At 35.3% G+C, this 14,283-nt stretch overlaps 1 protein-coding gene across 1 annotated transcript in view; it reads left to right on the forward strand.

Annotated features, from left to right (window-relative positions):
- CUBN (cubilin) overlaps window positions 1-14,283 on the forward strand; it is a 258,922-nt gene that overhangs the window by 24,213 nt on the left and 220,426 nt on the right. The window contains exons 15-17 of the mRNA XM_041765335.1: window positions 435-616; window positions 2,737-2,899; window positions 3,641-3,828. Coding sequence (XP_041621269.1) covers window positions 435-616; window positions 2,737-2,899; window positions 3,641-3,828 — 533 coding nt within the window. The remainder of the gene's footprint in view (window positions 1-434; window positions 617-2,736; window positions 2,900-3,640; window positions 3,829-14,283) is intronic.

The following is a 14,283-nucleotide window of genomic DNA, read 5'->3' on the forward strand; positions in this document are numbered from 1 at the left end:
GAGTCCCGGGATCGAGTCCCACATCGGGCTACCTGAATGGAGCCTGCTTCTCTCTCTGCCTATGTCTCTGTGTCTCTCATGAATAAATAATCTTTAACAACAACAACAAAAAAGTGAAAAAATATATCTATTATCTCATCCCACAGACAGTTCAGCACTGTATTTTAAAATTATATCACCATGTCATAGCTGATAAGCACAGAGCTTAACACACGTATGACTCATTTATTTATCGGTGAATATTTCTAGATTTATTACTGTATCAAACTGGAAAACTGAAAGCCTTGATTAATTTATGAGGGCATCCCAAACTGCACACGGTTATTTCAATAAAGCTTGCCTTCTTGCAGTAAAGGCTATGATAGCTCTACATAAATTATAACTTGCATGCAAATGTAAAGTTATTTTTTCTCTTTTTTTCCCTCTTATTTTAGAGTGTGGAGGTATACTGATGGGTACTTATGGTTCTATTAAGTCTCCGGGATATCCTGGAAACTATCCTCCAGGAAGAGATTGTGTCTGGCAAGTTGTAACCAGTCCTGACCTCTTGATAACGTTTACTTTTGGGACCTTGAGTCTGGAGCACCATGATGACTGCAGCAAAGATTATCTTGAGGTAAACAATTATATTTAGAGGAATGCCTGGGGGGCTCCTCTAAGTGGTTGAGCATCTGCCTTCAGCTCAGGGCATGATCCCGGGATCCTGAGATCAAGTCTTACATCAGGCTCCCTTCAGGGTAGGGATCATCTAATCATGAGATGATGATTAGAACTCAGGAAACTATGGTTTGGTGATACCTGTGGATGACTACAATTTCCTACCAATAATTAGATATTTTCTTCAATCATCATCAATCATCAAAGACATCAGCCGATGTCTTTAAGTCTTGCTAATTCTTTATTCCTAATTGTGCCAGCTAGTTGCTTCTGGGTTTCATTTGAATCTGGGAAACAGACTGTCTTACTGTTCTCTGTCATTGAAGACAGTCCCCTAAGGAGGCAATGGAAGAATTAACAAGGAGAAACACTCAGTAATGGGTATCTTTTCTAATGCAGAATCAAGGCTTCAGTTGTCTCTGGTAACCTGATCTATTATTTCACAAGCTAACTGTAGTGTTCTGTGAAGAAAAATAATAGCAGTTGCATTGAAATGGGTTGCTAGGAATATATGGATAATTGTCATTGGGAGAAGAAGAGTCAGTCTGTGCCCTCCTGCTTACCACTAGGAAAAGATTAAAATATAGAAGAAGAAAAAAAGGCTGTTATACTGAAAGGCCATAAGCATGTAGGTATATCAGAAATGTTGCTCTGCCTTCGTGGACTGAAAAGATCATTGGGAAGATTGAGTTTTTGGGTTGTTCCTGTCTTATTTGTCACTATAAATTTTAGTACTCCTTGCAGTAGTGATAAAAGACGATATGCTTTTCCAAGTCCATTAGAGAAGAATGGAGAGCTATCGAATTATTCATAAAGGATAGAAAGGTACCGCTGCCAAACAGGGATCTCTACAGTTAAAGTCATTAGTAATTTAGCAGTTGTAATGGATTCAAAACCTTTGGGAATGGCTAGAAGATCTCCCTTTCAGAAAATTTCAGCAACATAATCTTATCTTTTTAAATGTTGACAACAGCATGGATTTTTTTTAAATTAATTTCAATGAATTCCACAAATTAAAATTAGAAGCTTCTTTTTTTGTTCCTACATAATTCCTGGATACACATATAATAGAAAGTATCAATCATTCTGATTATATTGAAATGCCTCTCATTTGTCAACAACATTTCAAGGAACTAGTTAAATATAGGAGTGGAATAATGCTGTCCTATAACTTTGCTGCCAATAGAAAAAGTAATTTGAGTGGACAATATAGGCCATGTTAAAATATTATTTTGTTCACTGATGTTTGAGTGTTCTATGTAGTATAGAATTTGTAGTTACAACAGAAGAATAGAGAGGCTAACATGATTATTTAAGAGATTAAAACCCAGCAATTAAAAAAGGTTTCTCAGGTCATATGGTCATTATCACAGTACTTAGTTAACTCTTACAATTGCACTTCAAAAATACATTCAACTATCTTTTATGTTGTGTCAGTCTGACTTCACTTCCTTCCCACATCTGATCCTTCTGAATACCTAGACCAAGTTGTGAATCAGCCAACATTGTTGGCATTCCATCTTCCATTTTCTTTGCATGTATTCATTTTCTCAACTACAAGAATTTATCATTTTTAAAAAAGATTTTACTTATTTATTCATGAGAGACACAGACTGAGAGAGGCAGAGGCACAGGCAGAGGGAAAAGCAGCTCCACGGAGGCAGCCCCATGCAGGACACGATCCTGGGACTCCAGGATCACCCCGTGGGCTGAAGGCAGGTGCTAAACCAATAAGCCACCCAGGATCCCCCTAATTTATCATTTTAAAACAAACATCTGAGGGAAAAAAAAAACAGAAAAAAAACATTGAGAAAGATTCATGAAAAAACTTCAAAGTATAGATCTAGCCTTGGAATTAAAATTTAGACAGAAGATAAGGCATCAGGGATGATGGGAGAAGGGAACTACCAACAGAGTGAACCCCAACAGAGTGTTAGATATATGTGATGGGAAAACCTCTGAGAGCCATCAGTTTCAAATGATAGATTTTCTGAAGTTAATGTGTAAAACGAATAGGTTTGTCAAAATCTGACCATTTTTTGCTTAATGATTCTTTTTTGTTGTTTTGTTTTGTTTTAGATTCGAGATGGTCCTTTGTATCAGGATCCCAGTCTTGGGAAATTCTGCACCACTCTCTCTGTCCCACCACTCCAGACTACAGGTCCCTTTGCCAGAGTTCATTTCCATTCTGACAACCAGATTAATGACCAAGGCTTCCACATCACCTACTTAACATCGCCTTGTAAGTAATCTGATAATTGAGAGCAGCATATGAATGTGAAGGACAGTGCTATGCTTTCATGCTTATAGATTGTGTTGACACCTTCAAACAAACCAACAAACCAATGATAAACAATAAAACTCTATGAGTTTTTTCTTGGGGTTTTTGTTTAACATACATCATTGTGCCCTGATGAGAATTCACAGGAAAAACAACTTTTCAGGTCTCAATATCAGGAAAAGTAGCAATGACCATCTTTTCACAGGTCCCCTTTCATTTACTCTAGCTTCAGGCTTAGTCTAGAGCCAACCTTCTGTGGTCTGTGGAGTCCATACCTGTTTCTGTGTGTGTCAGATTTTCTCTGAGCACATCCTGCTCATTATTCTTTTCATTAGATTCCTTTTTCTAGCTAGATATTTTGTTTTTTAGATTTTGTTTATGTGTATTTTATAAACTGCCTCAAATCTTTTTGGAATAAAGGAGAGCATAATGTATTTAAAAAGCAATTTGTAGAAGAGGATGTTAGCTTAGAAGTTAGATAACACATCTCTGTATCTATTTCTTTAGGCACTACATGGATATCCCACAAACACATGTCAAACTGAAAGTATAATTAGAGACATAAGCCTGCACAGGGTGAATAAAGTAGGCATATGATTATGTGTGTATGTGTAAATTAAAAAAAAAGTTGTATCTAATGCCTGAGGGTCACAGGAATGGCCATTCACAGGCCCTTTCCCTTCTCCTCTCTGTTCTCTTCAGCGGATTTGCATTGTGGAGGAAACTACACAGACCCAGAGGGTCTTCTGTCTTCTGACTTGTCTGGACCTTTCACTCACAACAGACAATGCATCTATATTATAAAGCAGCCCCTGGGAGAACAAATACAGGTCAATTTCACCCATGTGGAGCTGGAAGGCCAGAGCAGCTGTTCTCAGAGTCACATTGAGGTAACTCTTATTACTCTGTGGCCCTTACAGGATGTTTATCAACAGTTTTTTATTTTATTTTATTTTATTTTATTTTATTTTATTTTATTTTATTTATTTATTTTATTATTTTATTTTATTTTAGATTTTATTTATTTATTCATGAGAGACACACACACAGAGAGGCAGAGACACAGGCAGAGGGAGAAGCAGGCCCCATGCAGGGAGCCTGATGTGGGACTCAATTCTGGGTCTCCAGGATCAGGCCCTGGGCTGAAGGCAGCGCTAAACTGCTGAGCCACCCAGGCTGCCCTATCAACAGTTTTATATTCTACAGTATAGTGGTTTTCAAGTAGTTATAGGGCCAAGCAGCATGAAGATTCCCTGGATGATCTGGTCGTTCAAAACACGGTTCTGTATCCTATCTGAGAACTACCGAATCAGAACCTCTAGGAATACACTCAGCAATCTGTGTTTTACAAGCCCCAATGACCTCTGGGTCATTCTGACCAGGCTAGAGTCTGAGAACAACTGCTCTAGAGAGTATGAAGGAATTTGCCAAAAATAGATCTATAGATGGTGAAACAGGAGATTGGTAATGAAACAGCAAAGGATAAGAATGAAAGCAGAGACTAGGAACTCCTAACAAAGCCAAATTACAAGCTATGAAACTGATTCTTAATAACTACAGTGAAGGCAAGTAGTAAGACTAATAGGATTTACTAGTAAGACATAGTTTTCATAGATTGTCCAGGAAACTCAGCCCAGAAAAGTAAAAGGATTTGCCCATATAAACTAGATCATCAGTGGCAGAGAATTAAGTTAAAGCATTGGATGACTTCTGTTTTGTAGTTCAAAGTTTTTTCTTTCAGTAGCCCTGCTTGCTCTCTTTCAAAGAACTTTAACTCTGATTTAAGTGTATATAATGGTTGTAATATGAAGAATATCTGAAACAAAAAGGCAGTTTTGTTTGCCTGGCCTGGTATTTCTTTTGCTTAATTATTGGTCAAACCACAAATTAAAGTGTTGAACAAGAGAGACAAAACACTTTTTGTTGGGTACAATCATTTTATATAAACTTAGAGAGGCAGTGACAATTTTGTTTGCTTTTGTGAGTTAGAACAAATTTATTTTTCCAGGAAAAACCTATGTAGCTTCTTGCCTTCTTCCCTCCTTTACATATAGTGAGAAAACAAAGAATTTTAGTGTAAGATCTGGACCTAGTTGAAAAAATGAAGTACATTGACCATAGTGCTACAGTAATATTTATTAATATTTAGCATAATTGAAATACACATTATGTTAGTTTCAAGTATACAACATTTTGATTTGACATTTGTATACATTGCAAAATGGCTACCACATTAAGTGTATTTATTGATCTGTAATCATACAAAGTAACAATTTTTTTCTTGGGATAAGAACTTCTAAGATTTACTTTTATAGCAACTTTCAAATTTGCAAAACAGAATTATTGATTATAGACCCCATGTTGTACATTACATCCTCATGACTTAGTTATTTTGTGATGGAAAGTTTGTAGCATATGAGGTCCATTCGTGTTGTTGCAAACAGCAAGATTTCATTCTTTTTTATAGCTGAGTGATATTCCATTATATATACACACATATCACATCTTTATCCATTCATCAATCAATGGACACATAGGTTGTTTCCATATCTTGGGTATTGTAAATAATGCTCAAATGAACGCATGGGTGCATGCAGTGGTTCAAATTAGTGGTTTCCTTTTCTTTTGTTAAATACTAAGAAGTAGAATTGCTGGATCATATTATATTATAACTTTTTGAGGAACTTCCATATCATTTTCAATAGTGGTTACACCCCCACCAACAGTGAACAAGGGTTCCCTTTTTACCACATCTTCACCAACATTTGTTATTTTTTGTCTTTTTGATAATAGCTATTCCCACCTGTGAGGTAATAGCTCATAATGGTTTTGATTTGCATTACCCTCATATTAGAGATGTCGAGCATCTTATCTTATGCCTGTTGGCCATCTGTATATTTTCTTTGGAAAACTGTCTACTCAGATCCTCTGCCCATTTTTTAATTGGATTATTTTTTGTTGCTATTGAGTTGTTTGATTTCTTTCTATATTTTGGATATTAACTATTTATTTGATGTGTAATTTGCAAATATCTTCTCCCATTTGTTAGATTGCCTTTTTGTTGTGTTAATGGTTTTATTCACTTTGCAGAAGCTTTTTAGTTTGATGTAGTTTTATTTGTTCATTTTTGCTTTCGTTGCCATTGTTTCTGGAATCAGATCCAAAAAAAGATATTGCTAAGACCAATGTCAAAGAGCTTTCCAACTATGTTTTATTCTAGTCTTTATGGTGTCAGTCTTACACCAAGTTCTTAATCCATTTTGAGTTAATTTTGTGTGTGGTATAAAATAATGATCTAGTTCCATTTTTTGGAATGGGGCTGTCCAGTTTGCTCAACACCATTTATTGAAAAGATTTCCTTTTCCCATTGTATATTCTTGCTTCCTTCATTGTAAATTAATTGACCATATGTAGTTAGGTTTATTTCTAGGTTTTCTGTTCTATTGATCTTTGTGTCTGTTTATTACAATACCATACTGTTTTGATTACTCTAGCTTTGTAGTATAGTTTGAAATCAGGGAGTGAGATGCCTTTAGCTTTTTATTCTTACACAGGATAACTTTAGGTATATGGAATCTTTCGTGGTTCCCTACAGATCATAGGATTGTTCTCTTTCTGTGAAAAATGCCATTAAACTTTTGGTAGGGATTGCATTGAATCTTTAGATTGCTTTGGGTAACCTGGAAAATTTAACAATGTTAATTCTCCCAATCTGTAAGCAGAGATTATATTTCAATTTATTTGTTTATTTTTCAATTTCTTTCATCAGTGTCTTATAGTTTTCAATGAATAGGTCTTTTACTTGATTAAATTTATTTGTGGGTATTTTATTCTTTTTGATGCAATTGTAACAGGGATTATTTTCCTAATTTCCTTTTTTGATAATTTGTTATTAGTGCATAAAAATAAACATATTTTAAGTATTTATTTTGCATCCTGCAGCTTTACTGAATTTATTAGTTCTAACAATTTTTTGGTGTAGTATGTAGAGTTTTTTCTATATAAAATCATGTCTTCTGTAAATAGTGGCTGTTTTACATCTTTCTTTCCAATTTGGATGTCTTTTGTCTTATTTTCCTGCTTATTCATTTGCTAGGACTTCCAATACTATATGTTGAATGAAAGTGGCAAGAGTGGGCATCTATCTTGTTCTCATTTTAAGCTGAAAGCTTTTCATCACTGAATATGATGTTAACTGTGCTCTTCTCATATGGCCTTTATTATGTTGAGGTATATTCCAACCATACCCACTTAGTTGAGAAATTTTTTTCATAAATGAATGTTGAATTTACTCAAATGCACACAAAAAATCTGTGTCTATTGAGATGATCCTATGATGTTTATCCTTCATTTTGTTCATGTGGTAGATCACAATGGTTTATTTGCATATACTAAAACATCCTTGCATTCCTGGAGTTAATCCCACTTGATTGTGGGATATGATTCTTTAAGTGTATTTTGTGACATGAAATTTTGTTGAGGATTTTTGCATCTATTTTCATCAGTAATATTAGTCTAGAGTGGGTTTCTTGTGTATTCTTTTTTGATTTTGGTATCATGGTAATGCTAAAGTCATATATCTTCCACTGGATTGACTTCTTTGTCATCATGTAATACCCATCTTTTTCTTTTATAATAATTGTTTTTTAAACTCTTTTTTGTTTGATATCAGCATACGTACCCCAGCTTTCTTTTGGTTTCTGCTTGTATTAAATGTCTTTTCCATCACTTCACTTTCAATCTATGTGTGTCCTTACATTAAAATGAATCTCTTGTAGGTAGCGTATAGATGGCTCTTGTTTTTTTATGCATCCAGCCTCTTGATGTCTTTTGATTGGAGAATTTAGTATATTTACATTTAAAGTAATTATTGGTAAGTACGTACTTGTTGCCACTTTATTTATTGTTTTCTCTGTGTTTTGTAGTTCCTTTTAGTTTCTTTCCCCTTCTATTGAATTATTCCCTTGTGGTTTGGTGACTTTCTATAGCGTTAGATTCTTTAGATTCTTTTCTCATTATCTTTTGTGTATTTAGTATAGGTTTTTGCTTTTTGGTTAGCATGAGGTTCATAATCTATTTTAAGTTCATAGCAAATTTAAGTTAAATTTGGACACTTCTAAAATTCTACATTTTTACTACCCCCACTACCTTTTATATTTTTGATGTTTTGATGTCATTTTGTGTTTTTTATTTCACATCTTTTTATTTTGTGTATCCTTTCAATAATTATTGCAGTTATATTTATTTTTTACTATTTTTGTCTTCTAATCTTACTAGTTTTATAAGTGATTAATCAACTACCTTTACTATATAGTTAACTTTAACAGTGAAGTTTTTACTTTCATAATTTTTTCTGGTGTTAAGTGCCCTTTCTTTTTAGTTTAAAGAAGTCCCTTTAATATTTCTTGTAAACTGGCTTAGTGTTGATGAACTCCTTTAGCTTTTGCTTATCTGGAAAGCTCTATTTCTCCTTTAATTTTGATGACCTTGCTGAGTAGAGTATTCTTGGTTGGAAGAATACTTTGGACATATCATGCCACTTTATTCTTGCTTGCAAAGTTTCTGCTGAAAAATCTGCTAGTAGTCTTATGGTAATTTCCTTGTACAGAACAAATTGTTTTTCTCTTGTGGCTTTTAAGATTCTCTCTTTATCTTTATCTTTTGACATTTTGATTATAATATGTCTTGATGTGAGTCTCTTTGAGCTCATTTTCTATGGAACTCTTTGGCCTTCCTGGTTCTGGATGTCTCTTTTCTTCTCTAGGTTAGGGATTTTTCAGCCATTATTTCTTAAAATAAATTTTCTGATCCTTTCACTTTCTCTCTCCTCTCTGTGGAACCTCTAAAATATGACTATTATTCTGCTTGATGATATCCTATATATTTGTTAAGCCATCTTAATTTTTAATTTTTTTTCTTTTACTGCTGTATTTGCATGAGTTCCACTGTCCTGTCTTCCAGCTCATTGATTCTGCCTTCTGCTTGATCTCATCTACTCTTGAACCCTCCCAGTACATTTTTTCAGAGCAGTTATTGTGTTCTTCATTTCTATGACTGGAGTTTGGTACTTTCTCATATTTTCTTTATCTTTGTTGAAGTTTTCACTACACTATCATTCATTCTTCTTCAGAGGACCATACTTTGAACTCTTTATCAGGTAAATTATTTATCTTTGTTTTAAGGTTTTTCCTCCTGAGGTTTTACTTTGTTCTTAGTTTGAGAACATATCCTTCTGTCTCCTCATTTTTCTTATCTACCTGTGTTTTCTTCTATGTATCATGTGTAACAGCTATCTTTCCCAGTCTTGTTTGGGTGATCTTGTATATGAGATAAACCTTATCATTTAACCTTTCCCTAAGAAGAGGTTGTCTTTCAAACCTTTGTGACTGGCTAAGCAGCCTGAATATTTCTAGGTAAGTCTCAGGTGTTGAGAATGTGCCAAAACCTGTGAGTGTACCAGAGGGGATGGATCTCAGCCAGCATCTAGTTCCAGGCTAATTGGAAGCTAGACCCTCAGGCAACAGCTTTGAAGTATGCAAATATATATGGTCCTGTGGGACCTCAATTATAAACACTGCTGGCTCTAGTCCAAGTGATCTAGATGTGTCCCCTAGCGACACTTGCAAATTTCAAAGCTTAAGAAATGTATATGAACTTTTTTCTGGCAGATTTTGGTGAGCTGGAGCAAGATCATATAATAAAGATGGTATCCCCCAGTGTATGTTTTCTGAAAGCACTTCTGTAGCCTCTACATGTGTGGTAATCCTGAAGTCTGCTCCCCCAGGCCAAAATTTCATGTCAGGTAGATAAGACATTTTCACAGCAAGACTTGGAATGTGTTCTAGACTGCTGTCTATATGGTACCTTGGTGGTTGTAGCCTGTCAAGAATTTTCTCTCCATTTGTTTCAGACTCATAGGACACAGGCTTAATCCCCCTTGGCCACCAGAACCAGAGGCTCACAGCACATTCCTTGTGTGCTCTGTGTTGGCTTGCTGGCTTTGGTGGTGCCACTGTGAAGCAGCATGCAGGGGTAGGGGACTCACTAGGTCATTACTGGCAAGGTTAAGGTGGAATGGCACACTGGGGTGGGATGTTCTCCCACCTGGAAGGCACAACGTAGTGGTGCACAGGAGTAGGGTGCTTGCTTGGCCAACTTAGACAGGGTCAAGGAGTACAGCACATAAAGTGTGGGCATGCCCAGCAATACTCTAGCAGGGGGAGAATGCCAAAAGTGGTACTTGCCAGCGTCTCCATATCTAGAGGGAATCCCTATAGGTTCCTGCTCATCTGCAGATGCTTTAAGATCAGCAAATGAATCTATGCCTCTCTTTCTCATTTTGATGTAGTCCCTTTTATCCTTTGTTGTGGAGAAGCTTGTTCAGGCAGTTTTCAGGTCTTTTTTAGAGAGAATTTTTCTACATGTAGCTATAGATTTGTTGTGTTCAAAGGAAGAAGTGAGTTCAGGATCTCTTTTTTTTTTTTTTCATTTGTTCAAGATCTTGCTACTTCATTCTTGAACTGTCTCTGGATTCAGCAATCTATTTTTTTAATCCATAGATTTTGATATCAGATGGTGAGGCAAATGTGTATATTCATTCATTTATGTTTTCTAAAATATAGTTTAACATATATTAAAGTTTTATTCTATGGAGCAATTCTAGATATTTTTATGTAAATAAAAATTAAATTTCCAACCTCTGTTTTTTTACTTTAAGAACAGTAAAAAAAGAGCTCACACTTAGAGAATACTTACTATGTATCAGGTGCAATTCTAAGACTTTAAAATACTATAATAAATTAAGTAAATAACAATAACTGTCTTTCTACGGTCTGTTGGATGTGGTACATGTTTGACATGAGTAAATTCATTGACTCTTCACAAAAACCATTATTATTCCAATTTTGACATGAGGAAACTGAGACCCGGAGGAGTTGTCACTTGCCCATGGTTACATGTGTGGGGAGTAGGGGAGCTGGAAGTTGAATTAGTTCCAGTTGTAGTGTTCTATGATAAGAACAGAAACACAACTGTATAGCTATGACTATGAAAGGTGGTTCACCTTAATAGGAAAGAAGCTTTTGTGAATTTCCCAATTCCATATCTGGCTCTATGGTGATAGGACTATAACATGGAATCAGGCACATTGCTTTTCCCAGACAGATGAAATTGAAACGCTCAGAATGCTCTTCTATTTAGGTGCTGTATGAGGTTTTTATGGCTCTAAGATACCATCAAAGTATCTGTAATAATATACCCTCTCTGGACTTGCACTACATTCTAATTGAACTTCAACAAGAAGTTACATGAACTCTAAATTGTTGTGAAAAGTTATCTTTAAAAAATAAAAAAAAAGCATTGAAACATTTAATTTTGTGAAACTGAATGGGAATGTTTTGTGGCCAGAATGGGATTGGAATTAATTGATCTAAATGCCTATTTTTGTTCAGTCATTTGATGATATATATATCATATATATATAACCTTGGACAAATCTTTATCTGGATGCTTCAGTTCCTACTTCCATAAGATGCCCTACCTATTCCTTCAAACTTTGTGAACATAAATCAAAGCAGTGAATGACAAAATAAGCTTGAAGAATTAAAAACATTATAAAAATGCTAGGTTCTCCTAGGCCAAATTTCCAACTCCTGCCTTGAACTTATTATTTCAGAGATAGCTGATAAGACTCTTTCATGGTTGGCCGTTTGGCCATGGTTATTGTCATTCTGATGTGCACAAACACCCATAAAGTCTTGATCAAATTTCCCTTAGGGGTTGTTGATGGAGAAAATACAAGGGCTATATTAGAAGGACAGCACATATATATAGTGATTTGAATAATTGAAAAGATTTGCTATTATGTCCTTGACCATCCTAAAGGAATATAATCGATTTGCAGAGTTTTAGCACCAGCAAGTACCTGAGAGATCATCTAATTTAAATTCTTAATTTTATAAATGAGGAAATTGAGGTCACAAAGATCAAACTCTAGTTATTGTTAGAATAGGATTTAGATGTACCTACAAGGGAATCTACATAGACATACACTGACTTACATCAACTTCTTGCCAATACATCATATCTATCTATTGGGATAATTTGTGAACTAAGCCCATTTTTTAAAAAGTACATCTACTTCTTTTCATGACCTTTAGACAGAAAGTATGGAAGAAAGTGATTCTGGAACCAAATTCAAATGACATTATTATGACTCAATGTATTGCTCTCTGAAAAGGTAGTTTCATTTTTAAAAGATATACCTGAAAAGTGATTATGTAAACAAAGGAATAAAAAAAGGAATACTGGTATTTCAAATACTTTGGTGGTTTAGAAAGCAGATGACTTTGCCATTTACTAATTCTATTTATAAGAGAGAAAGGACCACTCAAAGTTTTAGAAAGAATGAAAAGCAGAGAGGGAATTCTAGAGAAATCTGGGAGAGTAATTACCGAATTCATTTCTTTTGAAAGAATAGATGCACTTCTAAAAGTCCTAGATCTTCTCATTATGTGATTCCAGTTGTTTTCTTGCCATGTGAATATAACCTTTAAATGAAGATATTATTGCCTAGTTTATCTTTTTCATGTTTAGTATAATTTTGAAAGACATTTTGCTCAGTAAGAGAGCTCTGTAAACATTTTATTTGAGAATAAAATTTAACTACAGAAGATAATAAATGTGGTAATGTGGGCAATACCACATTTATTATTGCAGTATATTGTATTTTTTCTTTTTTTAACAAGAAGCACACATTTATGCATTAATTCTTGGATTTATATATCTCTCTCAACTAAATTTTCTACCTTTAGAAACACATGTTGCCCGTGAGTGATGTAATATGGCTAGTAACAAAAGAATGAGTATAGCAAGACTATTAGTTCATCTGTTTTTGTCTAAGAGAGCTTTTATTTTATTTAAGAAAAAATTTTTTTTTTTTGTATTTATTTATGATAGTCACAGAGAGCTAGAGAGAGAGGCAGAGACACAGGCAGAGGGAGAAGCAGGCTCCATGCACCGGGAGCCCGACGTGGGACTCGATCCCAGGTCTCCAGGATCGTGCACCGGGAGCCCGACGTGGGACTCGATCCCAGGTCTCCAGGATCGCGCCCTGGACCAAAGGCAGGCGCTAAACCGCTGCGCCACCCAGGGATCCCTAAGAGAGCTTTTAAATTGTATAGAGTAAATCAAGGATTAGGGCAGAAGCATCTTTCCAGAATAAAAAGCAGCACCTCTCATTAATATTTTATAAGTGATTTAAGCCCTCAGAACTATAAGTGAAGGACACATACAGAAGTAATGAAAGTTTAATTTTTAATCTTAGAGAATGCAAGTAGTAGGCTGAATAATAATTTTAGAGGCCTATATGATGCTAAGTCCAGGGCTTGAAATAGGATGTAGAAAGAAATGAATAGAATCTCCTTGATCAATCCTGAATTGTCTGACCCCTCCCTGCTAAGACTTGTGGTAAGGGGAAGGAGAACCACATAAGAGAGATTCTGGGGAAAGAGGAGGACTTCTGGAGAAGCTGTTCCTTCTTAGAAAGCAAACAAAAATAAATGGCATAGAAAAGTAAGCTACATTAAATTTGGTGTCTGAAATATGGGGAATGTGTACCTATTCTGCAAATGTCATTGAATGATAAATTAACCATATTTTTGACTTCTTGCTAATCCAAGCAAATTCACAAAGCAGAAATTACACACATATCTTTAGAATGTAATGAAACTAGAAGTTAATATTGTTCTTTAATGTCCAAATACTTGGAAATAGATAAACTCATTCTTAAATAGTTACTGCGTTAAGGAAGGGAAGAGAAAATGAAATCAAAGATAATGTAGAAAATAACAAAGAGGAAATGCTAGATGGTTATCAAAGTATGTGAGACATGATGAAACTCAAATCCCATGTAAAATCTTCAAAATTTTATAGAAGGAATTAAAAATTAGAAATGTGGGGAAGTACAACAAGCTGAACCACTGGAGATCTATCTTCCTGTTGAATCTTTTATCACCTCCCCCTCTTCTTCCTGATACTCCTCACTCGACTCCTCCCAACTGGCCCTGCACAGCATTCCCACATCTCCATGCATCTTTAGATGGAATCAGAATCACAAGAGATTTCCTTTTGCTTTTGTTTATTTCTTTATAAAGATTTTATTTACTTATCTATTTACTTATTTACTGAGAGCTCAGGTAGGGGAAGGGGCAGAGGAAGAGGAAGGGAAAGGATTTCAAGCACATGCAGTACTCAGGATGGACCCTGACTTGGGGCTCAATCTCACCACCCTGAAATCATGACCTGAGCTGAAATCAAGAGTCAGTTGCTCAACCAACTGAGCCCCC

The sequence above is a fragment of the Vulpes lagopus genome, chromosome 8, assembly GCF_018345385.1.
Source record: "Vulpes lagopus strain Blue_001 chromosome 8, ASM1834538v1, whole genome shotgun sequence".
NCBI classification, from domain to species: domain Eukaryota; kingdom Metazoa; phylum Chordata; class Mammalia; order Carnivora; family Canidae; genus Vulpes; species Vulpes lagopus.